Consider the following 16,552-nt stretch of genomic DNA (forward strand, 5'->3'; position numbering starts at 1 on the left):
TCAGAGGTGGTTCGCTCTATGTTCATGGATTTTGTTGCACTCTCTACCTAGCATTTCAGCGCCATCCATCACATCAGGTGATTCACTGCAAGAATTATTCCTCTGTGTTCTGTCCTTGTTAACTGCATGCTTCCATGCATTGCTAAGTGCATAGCTGGTGTCTCTGGTGGAGTTGTTTTCACAAAGTCTTAATTTCAGCAGGTTCTCTGATAATGAGTCCCCATAGTTCAAAGCTATTGTTCTCATTTGTTCAAACAATCTTGTGCAACTCTAATTTATCCAAATGCCCATATTTAAGGTGACGCTGATGCTTGATCGGCAACCATCCATATACATTGGCCCACGTAAGTCTTGCCACACTCACAAGGAATGTTATAGATTCCCGCCACTCTCAGGCCAAGATTATCTTTAATAGGTTGTAATGTTTCTTTAATTTTTCTGATTGGCTGGAAGACTGGTCTGATATACATTGTCTCACGTAAGTCTTCTACACTCACAAGGAATGTTATAGATTCCCAGCATTCTCAGGCCAATATTATCTTTAATAGGTTGTAACATTTCTTTAATTTTTCTGGGTGACTGAAAGACTGGTCTGATTCCTTGCCTGCTTAGGACTCTACCTACTGTTGCACCACAGAATGGAAGCCACATTATGTGTTGATCCTCCTGGCTTGGTTATCTGAACAGCATTGATCTACTATCCCAGACAGAACACCTGCCTTCTGAACACTGTCTCCAGATGTTTAATCCTGGAACCAAGGTGGTCCATGTCCAAAATAGTTCTGGCTCTGTGTACTAAGATGTTCAGCACAGCTCTTTTCTGAACTGGATGATGAAATCTATACATGTTAAAACACAGATCTGTATGTGCCAGTTTTCTGTACACATAATGGCCAAGTCATTCATCTGATTTCTGTTCGACAAACACATCTGAGAAATTCTTCATAATTCTTAAGTAGCTCACATGCCTTCCTGCAAAGTGCCAGCATGGGATCCTGTTTGAGACTTCGGTATTTACTATCTTCCAATAAGAAACCCATTCTTACGATAATCCATAGCATTGAAGATAACTTTAGAGTTCTCATTGTCAGTTGGTAAGACAATTAACTATTCATCCTTCTCCAACGATTTCAGCCCCTGTTTTTTCACTGTGCTAATATTGGAGTTAGTGGGCTGGGCTGTCCTAAAATCCAGCTAGTAGTGAGCCTTACGCCCATGTGCCACTTCCTCAGGAAGATGCTGAACCACTTGTTCTATTCCACTGATAATTTCAGGCACTGGTTGCTTTTGTGGAGCTGGAGCGAAGTTCAGCCCTTAACTGAGAACTGAGTTGATGGATGACAGTGTGGCAAAAGCCACTGGCCCCACCAGTTCCTTGTTCATGGTTAAGCCACTCAAATTTATCTGTCTGTTTCACAGTTGTCTTGCTTAAAATAGCTCATTAATGTGCAGCCAAAGTCATGTCTACCCATTCCCAGTCTGATGGTGAGAGAACTGCAGATAGAAATAGATAGCAACTTATAAGGACTGAGTGTTGGCAGCAGAATTCTGGTTTCTCTGATGAACTTGTGAAGAATTTAAAGCCAAGAGCAATGCAGCCAGCCAGGTTGTACCGTCTGCCTAAAATACACAAAGACAGTGTCCCAGTAAGACCAATTATTAGTGCTGTCAGCTCACCTACATACAGCCTGACAAAGCATTGATTAAACTATCGGCACCTATAGTCAATAGACTTCATATTAAAAGCTCACAAAATTCTGTTGATATCATAAAGCAGATGAGGATAGGTGTGAAGAAGTCGTGGTTAGCTTTGATGTGGTCTCCATGAAGGTACCAGTGGAAGACACATTGAAACTGTTGGCCACTCACTTCTCCCTGGAAATTTTGAAATTATTTTGGCACTCTTTGACTTACACATACTTCTTTTACGGTGGAAATTGTTATGAAATGACAGATGGAACAGCCATTGGTTTGCCACTGTCACCAGCTGTAGCTAACTTTCTCATGGAATATTTTGAAGAATGAGCATTGAACAGTCCTCCCTTCTGGCCATTGCTTCTTCAGATATGCCGATGATACATTTTTAATCTGGCCACATGGCAGTGAGGCACTGCAGCAGTTCATTGATCATTTGAAGGTATACATCCCAACGTAAGATTTACAGTGGAGGTGGAGGAGGACTTGAAGCGACCTTTCTTGGATGTGTTTGTCAAATGGAAATCAGATGAACAACTCGGCCATTCTGTATACAGAAAACCAGCACTTACAGACCTGTTTTCAATGGGAGTAAATTTCACCATCCAGTTGTAATCTTGCCAAAGGTCTTACCGCAGTGGTAACACCGGTTCCCGTCAGATCACCGAAGTTAAGCGCTGTCAGGCTGGGCTAGCACTTGGATGGGTGACCATCTGGTCTGCCGAGCGCTGTAGGCAAGGGGGTGCACTCAGTCCTTGTGAGGCAAACTGAGGAGCTACTTGATTGAGAAGTAGCAGCTCCGGTCTCAGAAACTGACATACAGCCGGGAGAGCGGTGTGCTGACCACATGCCCCTCCATATCCGCATCCAGTGAGGCCTGTGGTCTGAGGATGACACGGCGGCCGGTCAGTACCTTTGGGCCTTCATGGCCTGTGCAGGAGAAGTTTGGTTTGGTTTTTAGTTGTAATCTTACTCTCCCACACATCACTATTAAATTTTTCTTAGTGTCTTCATTAGTTTCAAAGGCTTTGAGAGGCATAAGATATGCAAAAGAAAAACTTTTTACTTATCTTCATTTTCTCTTCTTGATGTGGGCTCCAAGTCTTGCATCTAGGGGTACATTCTTGCAGTTGAAATTCTAACATAACATTGTGGATTCCTGATGACTAAATAACTGATGAAGATTTAATGTTGCTATGATTTTCTTTTATTTTATCCCATTCTTCTATATCACACTGACTTCACAATCTCCATTTTCATACAGCCGTAAATAACATTGTTGTAGAAAAAAAACACTTACATTTCCATCAGAGGTGTGCCAACTACTACTTACATTCTGCGGTACTCACAATATTGCAAAGAGTTTACAAAGGAAAAGAGTTTGTTTACAAAATTGATTGACAAAAGAAGAATCATCACCAAGATATAAAATTATTTTATAAATGAATCCAGAAATAAATTTAATAATTAGTGTTAGATTGTGAAATTAATAATATGAATTTTAAATATACCAGAAATTTCATAATTTCAAATATTTTTAAAAAAGAATAATTTTAACTGTACGTACAGATTGCTAACAAATTGATTTCTTTGTATACATTTTAGCCAGAAATATAATACATTGTATACAAAAATCAAATGAAATTCTTGCAGTGAAACAGCTGAGAATGTTCACCTATACCAGTTTCGGGATTAATCCTGGTAACGATTACTTCTACAAGAAAGAAAGGTTACATTAGAAAAGGGTGTCCCATTACACGGTTCAGAAGAGAGCTATGCTGAACATCATAGTACACAGAGCCAGAACTACTTCGGACATGAACCATGCAGTTCCAGGATTAAGCATCTGAAGACGGTGTTCAGAAGGCACAGATATTCTGTCTGTGACAGTAGATCAACACTGTTCAGAAAACGAAGCCAAGAGGATCAACACATAATGTGGCTTCTATTCTGCAATGCAACATCTAGCAAGATAGGTAAATTCCTAAACAGGAAAGGAATCAGACCAGTTTTCCAGCCACCCAGAAAAATTAAAGAAACATTACAATCTATTAAGGATAATCTTGGCCTGAGAGTGCTGGGAATCTATAACATTCCTTGTGAGTGTGGCAAGACTTACATAGGCAAGAGTATAAAGATAGTTGCTGATCGTTGTGTCGAGCATAAGTGTCACCTTAAATAAGGGCATCTGGATAAATCAGAGGTGGCAGAGAACAGCCTTTTAAATAAGCAGAAGATTTTGTTTGAACAAATGAGAACCTGCTCATGGCAAGGATAAAACACAGAGGAATACTTCTCGCAGTGAACTGCCTGCTGTGACAGATGTTGCTGAACGCTAGATACTGTGTGCCAGCAAAATCTATAGTCGCAGAGCACACCATCTCTGTACATGTTGTCATGATATAACCCAGCCAATCGGATGCTATTCTGTGGGTATAAAAGAGAGAACCTGGCCAGTTCATGACAGTCAGTTTATTGGTGGTGGATATCACTGATAGCTCAAAATTTCATCCGAATTTGATGCAGCAAGTAGACTGAGAAATTTTCGTGAATGAATTTTCCATTGTTTGAGTCTGTCTCCACTCATTCTTATGTTTGTGTATCACCTGTGTTTTCTAGTACCATATCAGTTAGAGTACAGCGTCATTTTCAGATGTTGTTGCTGAAATAAAACCTCAGTATTTTTCTTTATTTTTATTTCTTTCTTTACTCTACCAATCCACTTATTCTGCACTTGGCACTCTATGACATAAGCTCTCCCTGCTGTCAAAATCCCATATGCCATGATGTCACATTTCCGTTGTTTGCAGTTCCTCTCACCCTTGCATTTTGTGGGCTTGCCTAACTGAAGTATAGTGTTCCTACTCTCATATGTTTATCTTCAGTTAATGTACAGCATTGGAAGGATTTCTCAGTTTTAGGAACTTATGTGTCTGTCTTTATTTCTGAGAATATCTATCGTTATTATTGTAGTTACATAGACACATTTTGTATTACAATAATTAAAATTCAAGGATGTAAATAATGCAGAAAAAAGTGTATAGGCAACCACTCATCTACAGAAGCATCATGAGTGTTCTCCTGGCCCCTTTTCAAGTATTGGATAACATCTGGCGCTTCACACACACACACACACACACACACACACACACACACACACACACACACAATATCTCAAGCAAGACAGCTCAGCCAGCTAAGCTACTCATTAGAAATATCCAAAGCCCAGTTACAGACAGCATATTAAAAACAGTATACATGTACAAGTGGTTGGTGTCTGTGTCCTCAATGGATGTCGGATGAGCCTTTTTAACATGGAGAAGGATTCCACCAGGTTCGCACACTAGGTGCGCATTGTGGTTATTCTCAACCCTTATTCCTTCCTATTGTTTCAGTAAGCCCTAAAGTTGGTCTGATGCACTTGTCCATTCCTGTCATTTGACAGCTGTTCTCTTTATTTCAACATAAATGATGCATCTTACATAACTGTATATATCTTACATAATTATATATGTACGAGGCATATTTGAATAGCGAGGGCAGTTTGGAAATTGACCCCTGTTTCAATTCTGTATCGGTGTAGAATATCCACATCTTGTTACCTGTAACAATACGGGAAAACAAATCACGTCCATTTCATCAGTATCAAATAATGGAACATCAGGGCCAGAATAATAACAATATGAGATAGGACTGATTGCTACCTATGGAAATTTACATCAAACTCCACAAGCTGCCCAACAGTGTGTGGCAGGGGGTACATACGGTACCACTAACTGATCCCCTCTTCCCTTTTCCACTCACAAATGGTGCATGGGAAAAATGATTGTAGGTAAGCCTCTATATTATCTCTAATTTCATGAATTTTCTTGCCATAATCATTTTTGTGAGGTGCAATTCGTGCCGCCAATGGTGTGGCCTAGAGTTGCGGACATTGGCCACCACAGCTTCGACACTTTGTGGTGTAGCTGGATGATTTTTCTAGATGTGAGTTGCTATCCTCAACTTGTTCATCAAGTCACCCTTTACGACCCCTCATAGTTTTTCATCATAATTTTGTTATATCCTGTATGTATAAGGCTGTATTTGATGTGGACCGAATACATGTTTCGTGCAACAACTTTTACAAAGTCACTGTCCTTATAAAATGAAAATTTCTCCTACAACATTGACTTAAAGTACTGTATACATATTTATTTTCAGGAGATTATGTGATATTGCTGCGTACCACAGAGTATGTGCCTGACATGAGAATAGTGTTGGAAAGTGAATCTTTTTTGAAGCCAAGAATAGAAATTAGTGCTTTTCCTGTCAGCAGCAGAGGAACAAGATTGACATTCCGGCTAACATTCCAGAGGAAATCATTGCTATTTCAGGTGAGTACTTCTCTTGTGAAAATATGAACAATGAATTGACTAATGAGAGCCACACATTACATATTCACATTGTAGAGCAAAACACTGAAGTGACTAATAGAGCTCACAGATAACAAATGTACACACACCTGTCTCCTGGTGCTGCTGCTTTTTTTTTCACCACACACACACACACACACACACACACACACACACACGCACACGCGACACCACACATACACAACCTCCATTCTCTTGGTGCTGCTTCTGTACTGGATTTAGGTTTTAAGGCTGAACTACAATATTCAACTTCTTGTTCATGCACATATCCACTTATTAACACTGCCTCCATGTAACAAGGGCTTATTTTTCTTGTAACTTTTGACAGTATTAAGTTACAGGTGTACATTTGATACTAGCTAATTTTAGAAACTTGTTAAAATGATTTGTATTTGTAGCCATAATGTAAAGTATAACAGAACACCTTTTACATTAATGACAATGCATGTTCCTCCTGGGCTGCACTTTGTGGTGAGAATTTTGTTGTCTCTCTATTTTATAGCACTGGATGTATTTTGTATGTCAAATTATATAGAAGTTCAAATTTTTATTTCTGCATCTGAAGATGATTGTTTGAGACAGTCAAATTTTGTAATCTTGAGACTTGTCTGTGACTGCTCTGAAAATAAAAATTTATGCTAACATGTAGCAATTACAGTTATCTACAAATCACACAAAAAAGAAAAATGAATTCAAACAATTTTAGTAATTTTTTTGAAAAGCAAGATATAGGAAGCAAACTTTTTTCCGAATTTTACTCATCATAATCATATTCTGTTCTTTAAAAATAGGTATTAAAAGTCTGTTTTGTAAGTCTTTAAATCTGTGGAGACTGAAAACTAGAGATGATGTATAAAATGGAAGGAACTTCATTTCTGAAGTCAAAGACTTTGTTTTTTAACTATAGGCAGAAGAAAATTCTTAAGGTATGACGGACAGTCAAAAAATTTGTATGGCAAAAAATGACACAGGGGTTTGTTAACTTGATAGTGATCTTCATAATTGACTGTTAAACTATTCAGTATAATGCTGCCTTCCACTTGCTCTGTGAATTTGATGCGTACCATATTGCACAAGAGAAGAGATAATGACAATATGGCATGTAATCTCATTAGTGCTTCATGCCTGGTACGCACTCCAAGTTTTTGAAACTGACATAAGCACTGAAACTGTCATTCAAACTGAAGTGACAGTCAGTGTGGAATAATGGAATCTCTGAAGCCATTTGCATCACTGAGAGGTTACAAGTCTTGTAGAAGTCTTCAGACTATGCTGATGCAACAGCCATACACAGACTCCTATGCCTTTACTATTTTTAATATGATACCAAGTATTAAGATCCTGTAGTTCACCTCAAGAGCAAATATGATGTATTGAATGATTTGTGTACTATAGGCAGCTGTGAAACATTATCTTTCTTCATAATTCTTCCACACACACACACACACACACACACACACACACACACACAGTGTCCAAGAATAAACAATGCAGCTCAAAAATTTGATGTATGTACATCATACAACACAAGTGTTTCATGTTCTGACAGTCACTTATACCATTGTTCTGGATAATGTTGCATGTGACTCTGTGGTAATTTTCTCAGTAGCAAACAGAACTGCCTAAGAAAGGTGTGGACACCAAGTGTCAGACACTTGCTGCGAGAGACTGGCAGTTGGCAGTCAACATAAGGAAATTTAATATATTGTACATACAGTCAATTGTAGTGTTTCCTTTTTTCGGGGTTCTGCCATGAAAAATATAAAATAGAAAATCTGATTGGGTTTCGAATTTTGATGGAATAAGTTACGGATAAGGCGGACTTCGTATTATTGATTGAGATTGTGCTGTAATTTGACCATGCATGGCAGACCGGGTCGGCAACACTACAAAAAGTGACTGTACGGAAATAGCATCAGAAATTTACCTTATAATTTTGTTAGAAACGCAGTACTAATTACAATATAGTCTTCATGGCTGTCCTCCTAATTTCTCTTGTAGGACGACCCGTCTTTCACTGTTCTCCGTCTGTTGAAAACTTCTTCAAGTTGTCACTGTCATGATCAATTTACAAATTTGGCGATAACCACCTCGAATCACTATTGAAACAACCTCGCTTTGTAATATAATTTTAATTTCCACCCAAAAGCACATTCAACACAGCGCCGAAAAATACACGTCTTTCGTATGAAGACAAGAGAGAGAGAGTCATCAATTAGTTGTTAAAAAACAAACACCTATGCAAAAGTAAAAAAAAAAGAGCAAAATTATTTATAAAAATCGGTCGCTGGCGCAGCGCTCTTCTGCATGCGCGATCATGAATTATATCTTCGTATTTGCGGAGGTGCGGTAGTCAAAGTACCATTACACAATTCAACAAGAAAGTGTACGCCGTTATCTGTATGATTAAAAGACACTATTATAAATATATGTGTACATGAAAATATGTGTTTTTACTAACTGCACAATTAACTAATAATTAATCCAATCGCCGCCATTATCGATTATAGCTTGGCAGCTTAGCCCTCTCTCCAATAAGTCATCCACATTTTCAACCTCTAAATATTGTTCGACCCACTTCATAACAAATGTCTTTGACTTCCTAAGAATTTTAGCAGCAGATGCATATGAAAGCTTTGGTCCCTTTGGTTGATTTTCAGGGAACACTGCCTCGTGACGCTTCAGATATTTTGCACTCATTTTAAACTGCAACCAACAAAACAAAAAATTCACCTCTCACACTGTTTATCTATGCACTGTGCAAAACTGCATTGATTACAGATTCGAAATCATTACCAGAAGCCGGCCGGAGTGGCCGAGCGGTTCTAGGCGCTACAGTCTGGAACCGCATGACCACTACGGTTGCAGGTTCGAATTCTGCCTCGGGCATGGATGCGTGTGATGTCCTTAGGTTTAAGTAGTTCTAAGTTCTAGGGGACTGATGACCTCAGAAGTTAAGTCCCATAGTGCTCAGAGCCATTTGTAACATTTTGAATCATTACCAGAGATGTCACTAAGGATGTTATGCTTAAAATTATGGCATACACTTTCTTGTGGAACTGACTGTAACTAGATCGGAAAACCTATTGTTAATCAGTTATTTGAAATAGTGACAGCCATATTGTATCTAGGCATATGTATTCCGAATGTTTTAAGATCAAATGACCCAATGCAGATAGTTATAAAACTTTCCTGGCAGATTAAAACAGTGTGCCTGACCGAGACTCGAACTCGGGACCTTTGCCTTTCGCGGGCAAGTGCTCTACCAACTAAGCTACCGAAGCATGACTCACGCCCGGTCCTCACAGCTTTACTTCTGCCAGTATCTCGTCTCCTACCTTCCAAACTTTACAGAAGCTCTCCTGCAAACCTTATTCCAGATAGTTATAGAAAACACAGATGTCACATGGAGATTAATTTGAAAGAATCCTATGGAACTGAAATTCATCCTTTAAGGTGGTAGTTTAGCAAAACGTTCTTATGAGGGATTATTAAATATTACTCATCACAGTGAGGCTTTTACCATGCAAGATTAATGGAGAAGATTAAACAAAGATTTGAGGTTTATTTAACCAGCTTTAGTGTGTTATGGAATGTTTATCCAACTACAGTGACAGACACTACAAGAAATCTGTTGTGAATCATGAAGGAGCTTACTGTTAAAATTCTGAGAGTGCATGTGCCGGAAAGAATAAAGCAACACATTATTCCCCCCTCCCCAACCCACCTCATTATATCAGACCAAATGCGCATTATGTAAAATTATATAAATTCAAGCTCATACATAAGCTTACTAATAATTTTTCTTCTAATACACAAGTGGAACAGAAATGGGGGAAAAGATAGTGGTGCATTATATAAGTACCCTCTGTCACGCACAATAAAGTGGACTGCATAAGAGCAAACATAGACATAGATGTTGCAGTGTAGTAAATTTGTTGACATTTGTTATAGAGATTAACCCACAATAATAAGTCTTCCGCATCACTATTTAGAGACTGACATGTTTGTCTGACTGCTCGTAGTGTTAATGACTTGAGAGTAAATGGCGAAAGTGCAGTGAGTTCATGTGAAACTGATGATGAATGCATGGAATAGAAATGAAGGAAAGAAAGGAAGGAGTGACAAAGGAAGAATGCTAAGCTTTAGCAAGTGAGCTTGGAATACAAAAATGGATTTAGATTAGCAATATTGTGAAAAGTAAAGTTGCTATTCACCATGTACCAGAGATGCTGAGTCACAGATAGGCACAACAAAAAGACTCACAAATGTAGCTTTCAGCTTGTAAGGCCTTTATCAAAATTACATGACAAACACATGCATACACAGTCACACAAACGCAACACACACACACATGAATGCAGCCTTAGGCAACTGAGGCCACACTGCAAGCAGCTGCACCAGTACATGATGGGAGCGATGACTGGATGGGTGTAAGGAGGAGGCCGTGATGGGGAGGGTGAGGGATAGTAGGGTAGGGGTGGCGGGCAGTGGCATGCTGTTGGGGTGCATGCAGGGATGAGGTGGAAAGAGGGTAGGGCAGCTAGGTGCAGTCGGGAGGTTAGACAGATGGTACTGGGCAGGGGGGGGGGGGGGGTAGCAAAAAAGGAGAGAAGTAAGTGATGAAGGAATGAGGGCCATGTAGTGCTGGAATGGGAACAGAGAAGGGGCTGGATGGGAGAGGACAATGACTAAAGAAGGCTGAGGCCAGGAGGGTTGCAAGAACGTAATATACATTGCAGGGAAAGTTCCCACTGTGGCGTTCGCTGTGTTATTCAGTGGTTTGGTATTTAACTAATTTGTAAATGAAAATGATAATCTTATTTTATTACATTGAGTAATTACTAAATAAAATCTCCCGACTAAAGAATTGGTCAAGTTGCTAAAGAACTCCAAGTTAACGTTGTGTTAAAGTGTTGTCTGTAAGATGTGTAAGTGTCACTAAATCACATTTCATACAACAGATTCTATACAACTATGGATTATGATGGAAAAAGTTATCTTCAGCAAAATGATCATTGAAACCACTGAATATCAGCCGCACACAACCTTGACATATGTTACCTGAAACAATATTCTTCGCAACTCATGCGTAATTAATTTCGGCTCCATACATCAGCTAAAAAAGTTTGTTATAACGATCGTGCTATGAGCACTGTTTTTAAAGAACCAATCTGATTTGAATTATTTTTATTAAAATGAGTTCGGGACCACTGGTGCACATTTATTTTTACACATTTGTATTACACTCGGCATTTATATCTGCAGAGTTGTGTAATTTGAATTTGCCGCTGAGATAATTGTTAAGATGGCGGCAGACAATTGATAGAGGCTTTCTATTGTTAGACCAAATAAGTAAGTATTTGAAATGCTTATTAAACTCTATAAACTCTTCTTTTGTATTGTGCACTATTTAGACTTCATCAAGCAAATGTTTTATTTGTTTCTAAGGAAAACACAGACAAAAACGCGATACAAATAGCTATCATCAATGGCTACGCTCCTTGCAGCGGAAAGAAATAATTAACACAGATAATGCTTACTGAGGGAGGAATTAAAGTTACAAATAATTATTCACTCATATTTATAATAATAATGAACTCTATTCTCAAGTAATAATTAACAAATAATTACAATTTCTTAACAGACCTCAGTTTGATATGCGTCCCCAACGTACAAAAGCCAACCAACAAAAGGTAAAAACAAAGGAAGACAAACGCAGATCATAAAAGGAATTTACAATTATCATTGTCTTTGTATGATAATCATCGGTATGTCTAATTACATCATAGAATATTGTATAAATAATTAATATTTATCATCGTTTTCACTATTTTTTTCATATGTTGAATATGTAATGTTTATAACTGTTACATGTATAATTTCCTCTCGTCGCACTGTAGCTAAAATTTATCTCGTGGATGTTACACCACCTGCGCAATTCAGAAAAGCTCGTGTTGGTGGGAGGGATCCATATGGCACAGGCTATAAAGCAGTCATTGAAATGAAGGATGTCATGTTTGGCAGCGTACTCAGTGACAGGGTGGTTCATTTGTTTCTTGACCACAGTTTGTCAGTAGCCATTCATGCAGACAGACTGCTTGTTGCTTGTCATGCCCACATAGAATGCAGCACAGTGGTTGCAGCATAGCTAGTGGATCACATGACTTGTTTCACAGGTAGCCCTGCCTTTGATGGGATAGGTGATGTTTGTGACTGGACTGGAGTAGGTGGTGGTGGGAGGATGTATGGGACAGGTCTTGCATCTAGGTCTATTACAGAGGTAAGAGCCATGAGGTAAGGGGTTGGAACTAGGGGTTGTGTAGGGAAGTACGAGTATACTGTGTAGCTTTGGTGGACTGTGGAATACTGCTGTGAGAGGGGCATCTAAGTGCCAGCAAAAACTTAAATTCGCTCTAACGGACAGCAGTGATAAAAAAAGCAACAAAAAACATAGGAGTCACCACCACTTTAACCCATACAAACATTATGATCAAAGCTCTCACCCTCTTCAGGTGTTGACATCATGCATCCCTCTAGATTACTTAGGTTAAATGGTCACTCAATACAATTAACAATAAGTGATAGCTTTGCTGTACATTTGCCTTTTTATAATGCGCCTTCAATATTTATGCCCTATGTTTAACAATATCAGGGCAGAGCTTTACTAAAGCAGGGCGAATCCTCACTGTACAAAGAAGATGAACTTCTCTGTACACATACTATGGTCCATAACAATAAATAAAACACTCTTCAGTTACCTCACTCAAGGTCCAAATCTATCAATCCATGATCAATGAACAGCCAAAACTCTATCCTGTAATAGTGTGCCACACTACAAAATACCCATATTTCAAGCACATTCTCTGGGCATGCCGTGTTGCAAACTCTGCCTGTAATGATCGAGTAACGTTAGACAGAGCGAATATCTATCACGTAGTCACAAACTTCTTCAGCTGTAAGGTGGGATTTTAACCATCTGAGTGTGCTCACTGGACCTCTAGATTTATGCCACAGAAGTGTATGGATCGCAGTCCTCCATCATCAAACAAAACTTGTAACCACAAACACCAAGTCCTGTTCCTTGCAGCTAATTAAAATACTTCCCCACCAATAAATGATTGCGAGCCCTGCAAACTATAACTTGCAATCAAATATCTCCCAGCATAACATAGACTATTAAGCAAATCATAAGTTGTTAACCATGAAACTGGTGAACCAGAGTCTGCCAAAATTTATCAAAGCATGAAACTCAAAAATACATATATACTGGTGGCGACTTTACCTTACAACTATCCACATATATTGGTTCGCTCCCAACAACTAGTGCACCCAAGACTTTTCCTTTCCGGACACAAATTGACTTCTCATTTGTTCGAAATGGTACTGCCTATCCATTACATATAACAGGATGGGAACCATTAAATTTTAATGAATGTATAGCACCACTCTCCCTTTTAACAGTTTAAACGTTGTTTGTGAAAGCCGTTGGCTGCCCTCCATGTGGCCACCTGCGGCGGTGGGCTGTGACCTGTCCAGGCTGCAAGATTACGGGTTCTAGCACATCACAGTGACTTGTGGACATGCATATAATGCATCTTGACATTATGACATCAACATAGTTACAAAACATGTAGCAGGCAATTTTACAAACTTTCATTTTAATATTTCCTGGGTATTAACATGTTTCTAGATGCTGATTTCAATGAGGAAGGTGATAAAAAGCTAATGTATGTCTTACAAAATGACACAGTGCTACGTCCTACCCATTGTCCTCCTCGTCCATCCCACGAAGGTATTCGGCCAACCAACAAACCTACGCACTGTCCTTGTCCTCCCTATCTCACTCCAGCTCCCAAGCCCTTGCCTCACTGCTAGTACACCTGCAATAGACCTAGATGAAAGACCTATCCCACGTATCTTTCCACCAGCACCATTCTGGTCACAGGCACCTCCTATCCTATCAAAGGTATGGCCACGTGTGAAAGCAGCTCTTTAATCTACCAACTTAATTGCAGCCACTGTGGGACAAGCTGTCTACCCACATGAATGGCCACTGACAAACTGTGGCAAAGAACCAGCTTTACCACCCAGTTGCTGATCATGCTGCCCAACATACTGTCCTTCACTTCAATGACTGCTTCACAGCCTGCACCATCTGGACCCCTCCTACCCACACCAGCTTTTCCGAATTGCACAAGTGGGAACTCTTCTGGCAACATCTCCTTGATTCCCATAACCCTACTGCCCACAGTCATTGCTAGTCCCTGTCCTCATCCTATCTATCCCCCATCCTGCAGCCCTGCTCCCCCACTCCAGCACAACACAGACTTCTAGTTCAGCAATGCACCCACTGGTCATTTTTCCATTCCCTCCTTCTCTGCCCCAACTGCACCTAGCAGCCCTACCCTGCCCCCCCCCCCCCCCCCCCCACAATGTATCTGCACAGTTTGACAATGAGCACTACACCATCCCCCATACAGTGCTGCTAGCCTCTCCCCCCCCCACCACCCCACACCTTGCAGCTTTCCTTACCCCTCCCCCCCCCCCTCCCCCCAATCCCAGAGTATTTAGCTATTTATCCACAGCAGCCTGAGACTCTGTGTGTGTTTGTGTTTGTGTGTGTGTGTGTGTGTGTGTGTGTGTGTGTGAACTGTGGTTCTGTCAATATGTGTGTGTTTTCTACTTCAGAAAAAGGCCTTTTGGCCGAAAGCTAAAATAAACAGCCGTCTTTTTATTGTGCCTGTCTGTGACTCAACATCTACTTCATATGGGTAGTAGTAATCTAACCTTTTTATAACATTGTTGATTTCAACTTGTCTGTTTCTCTTTCCAAATGCCCTAACCTCCCACCACAATTAAGGGAAATGACACTTATTGCCCTGCTCTGTAGAATACCTGATTTTTTTGGCTGATTCTGATGATTTATGCTGAAAAGTCCCTGTCCTTGAACTGATTGTGAACATTCTACATCTGGTACATCTGGAATATTTTATCCAAGATGATGCTATAATCATTACACAGTATAGTACCTGCATGGGCTGGAAATTTAACTGTTGTTTCACCTTGCTTTTTGCCAAAGTACCAACATATTAACATCCTGTTGGATAATATTGCAAGGAAGAATTAGGCAGATGTCCATATTGTTTCCTATGTAATGACTGAAAAGCTCCTGGTCCTTTAGAGCAACCATATGTTAGTCCTCCCTCCCGACAGATACCACTTTGCTGTGGTCGCACCTACCGTTAGAGATCTAGCGATAGTTTGTTTTCAATGACATTAATACAAGCCCCCACTAATAATGTGGGGTTCTAAACTGCCAACTCCTGTTGGATATATTTATCGTGTTGTCGTTGGTTGTTCAGGGTTGCAGGTCCACATTCCCAACTGTGTTTTATTTTATCTTAACTTTATAAATAACAAACAAAAACCCTGGGTAATGTGTTTTTATTATTGCTCAGTTCAGAAACAGTAACATGAGTGTGAAACATGGAAATATCTTCTTGCCTCAATCTTGCCACCTTCACACTAGGCAAATACAATACAGCACCATCTCAATAACATAGGCACATCTGCAACCATCAGAGCATCTGCTGGCTACACTCGATGACAAGTGTTCCAAGGCCACCCCCACAGCCATCACCGTTGCCCAACTGCCTGCCTTCAGTTGGCACAGCTGCTTTTGTCCTGGCAGCTCATGGCAATGACCCAGCAGTGTTAGGCGAGTCTTATGTCAGAATTGTGATGTGTTTTGTAAATCAAATAAAGTTTAATGTAATTTTAAGCTATACTGATGGCCCATTGTACTGATAGCCCAGTGCATCCAAGTGACATTGGAGTCCCTTACAAATTGCCATTGCTATTCTCATGCAATCTGTGTATTAACTGAACCAAGCTGAAAGCACATGGAAGGATTAAATGAATGTAAAAGCAAATATCAGTTAAAAAAAATTCCAGAATTATTGAACAGAAAGTTATTGCGGTGTATATGAAATGATTCCATTTAGTCAAAGGATTATGGAAATGAAGTGAGTTTTTTAGAAGAATTATTGTTGAATGTTTATCAGCATTTTAATTAATTTATACTAATCAAAACCTCTTTTAATTGAAACTAGTTACCACAGTCAAGGTATTTCGGCCTCGTGCTTCAAAACACTTTTTCAAAAAGTGTCTGAATTCAGACGACATGTCATCTCGAACCAGGTTCTGCGTGAATAGATGATGGAAGCCGTCTCCCACAGAATCTTTTCTGTTACTGCAAGTAGAAACTAGTTCTCACATTAGTGAAGCTGGGTACAATTTGTGAAAGATAAATAAAATACAAAAATATTAACCAAACAAATAAAGCTGATAAAGTGCTGTATGTCTAAAAAGATTGCTATGGTAAGGTATGGATAATTTCAAGTAATTTTATGTAGAGGCAGAATGTGTCTGTTATGTTA

At 39.5% G+C, this 16,552-nt stretch overlaps 1 protein-coding gene and 1 pseudogene across 4 annotated transcripts in view; both read left to right on the forward strand.

Annotated features, from left to right (window-relative positions):
* Positions 1 to 16,552, forward strand: part of LOC126092815 (uncharacterized) — a 66,415-nt gene that overhangs the window by 37,128 nt on the left and 12,735 nt on the right. For all 4 annotated transcript variants that reach the window (XR_007521371.1, XM_049908553.1, XM_049908560.1 and 1 more), the window contains one exon: positions 5,899 to 6,071. Coding sequence is in view for 3 of the 4 variants with exons in the window: in XM_049908553.1 (XP_049764510.1) it covers positions 5,899 to 6,071 (173 nt within the window). In the remaining variant the exon portion in view is untranslated. The remainder of the gene's footprint in view (positions 1 to 5,898; positions 6,072 to 16,552) is intronic.
* LOC126095439 (5S ribosomal RNA) lies at positions 2,315 to 2,432 on the forward strand (annotated as a pseudogene).

The sequence above is a fragment of the Schistocerca cancellata genome, chromosome 1 (assembly GCF_023864275.1).
Source record: "Schistocerca cancellata isolate TAMUIC-IGC-003103 chromosome 1, iqSchCanc2.1, whole genome shotgun sequence".
Lineage (NCBI taxonomy): Eukaryota > Metazoa > Arthropoda > Insecta > Orthoptera > Acrididae > Schistocerca > Schistocerca cancellata.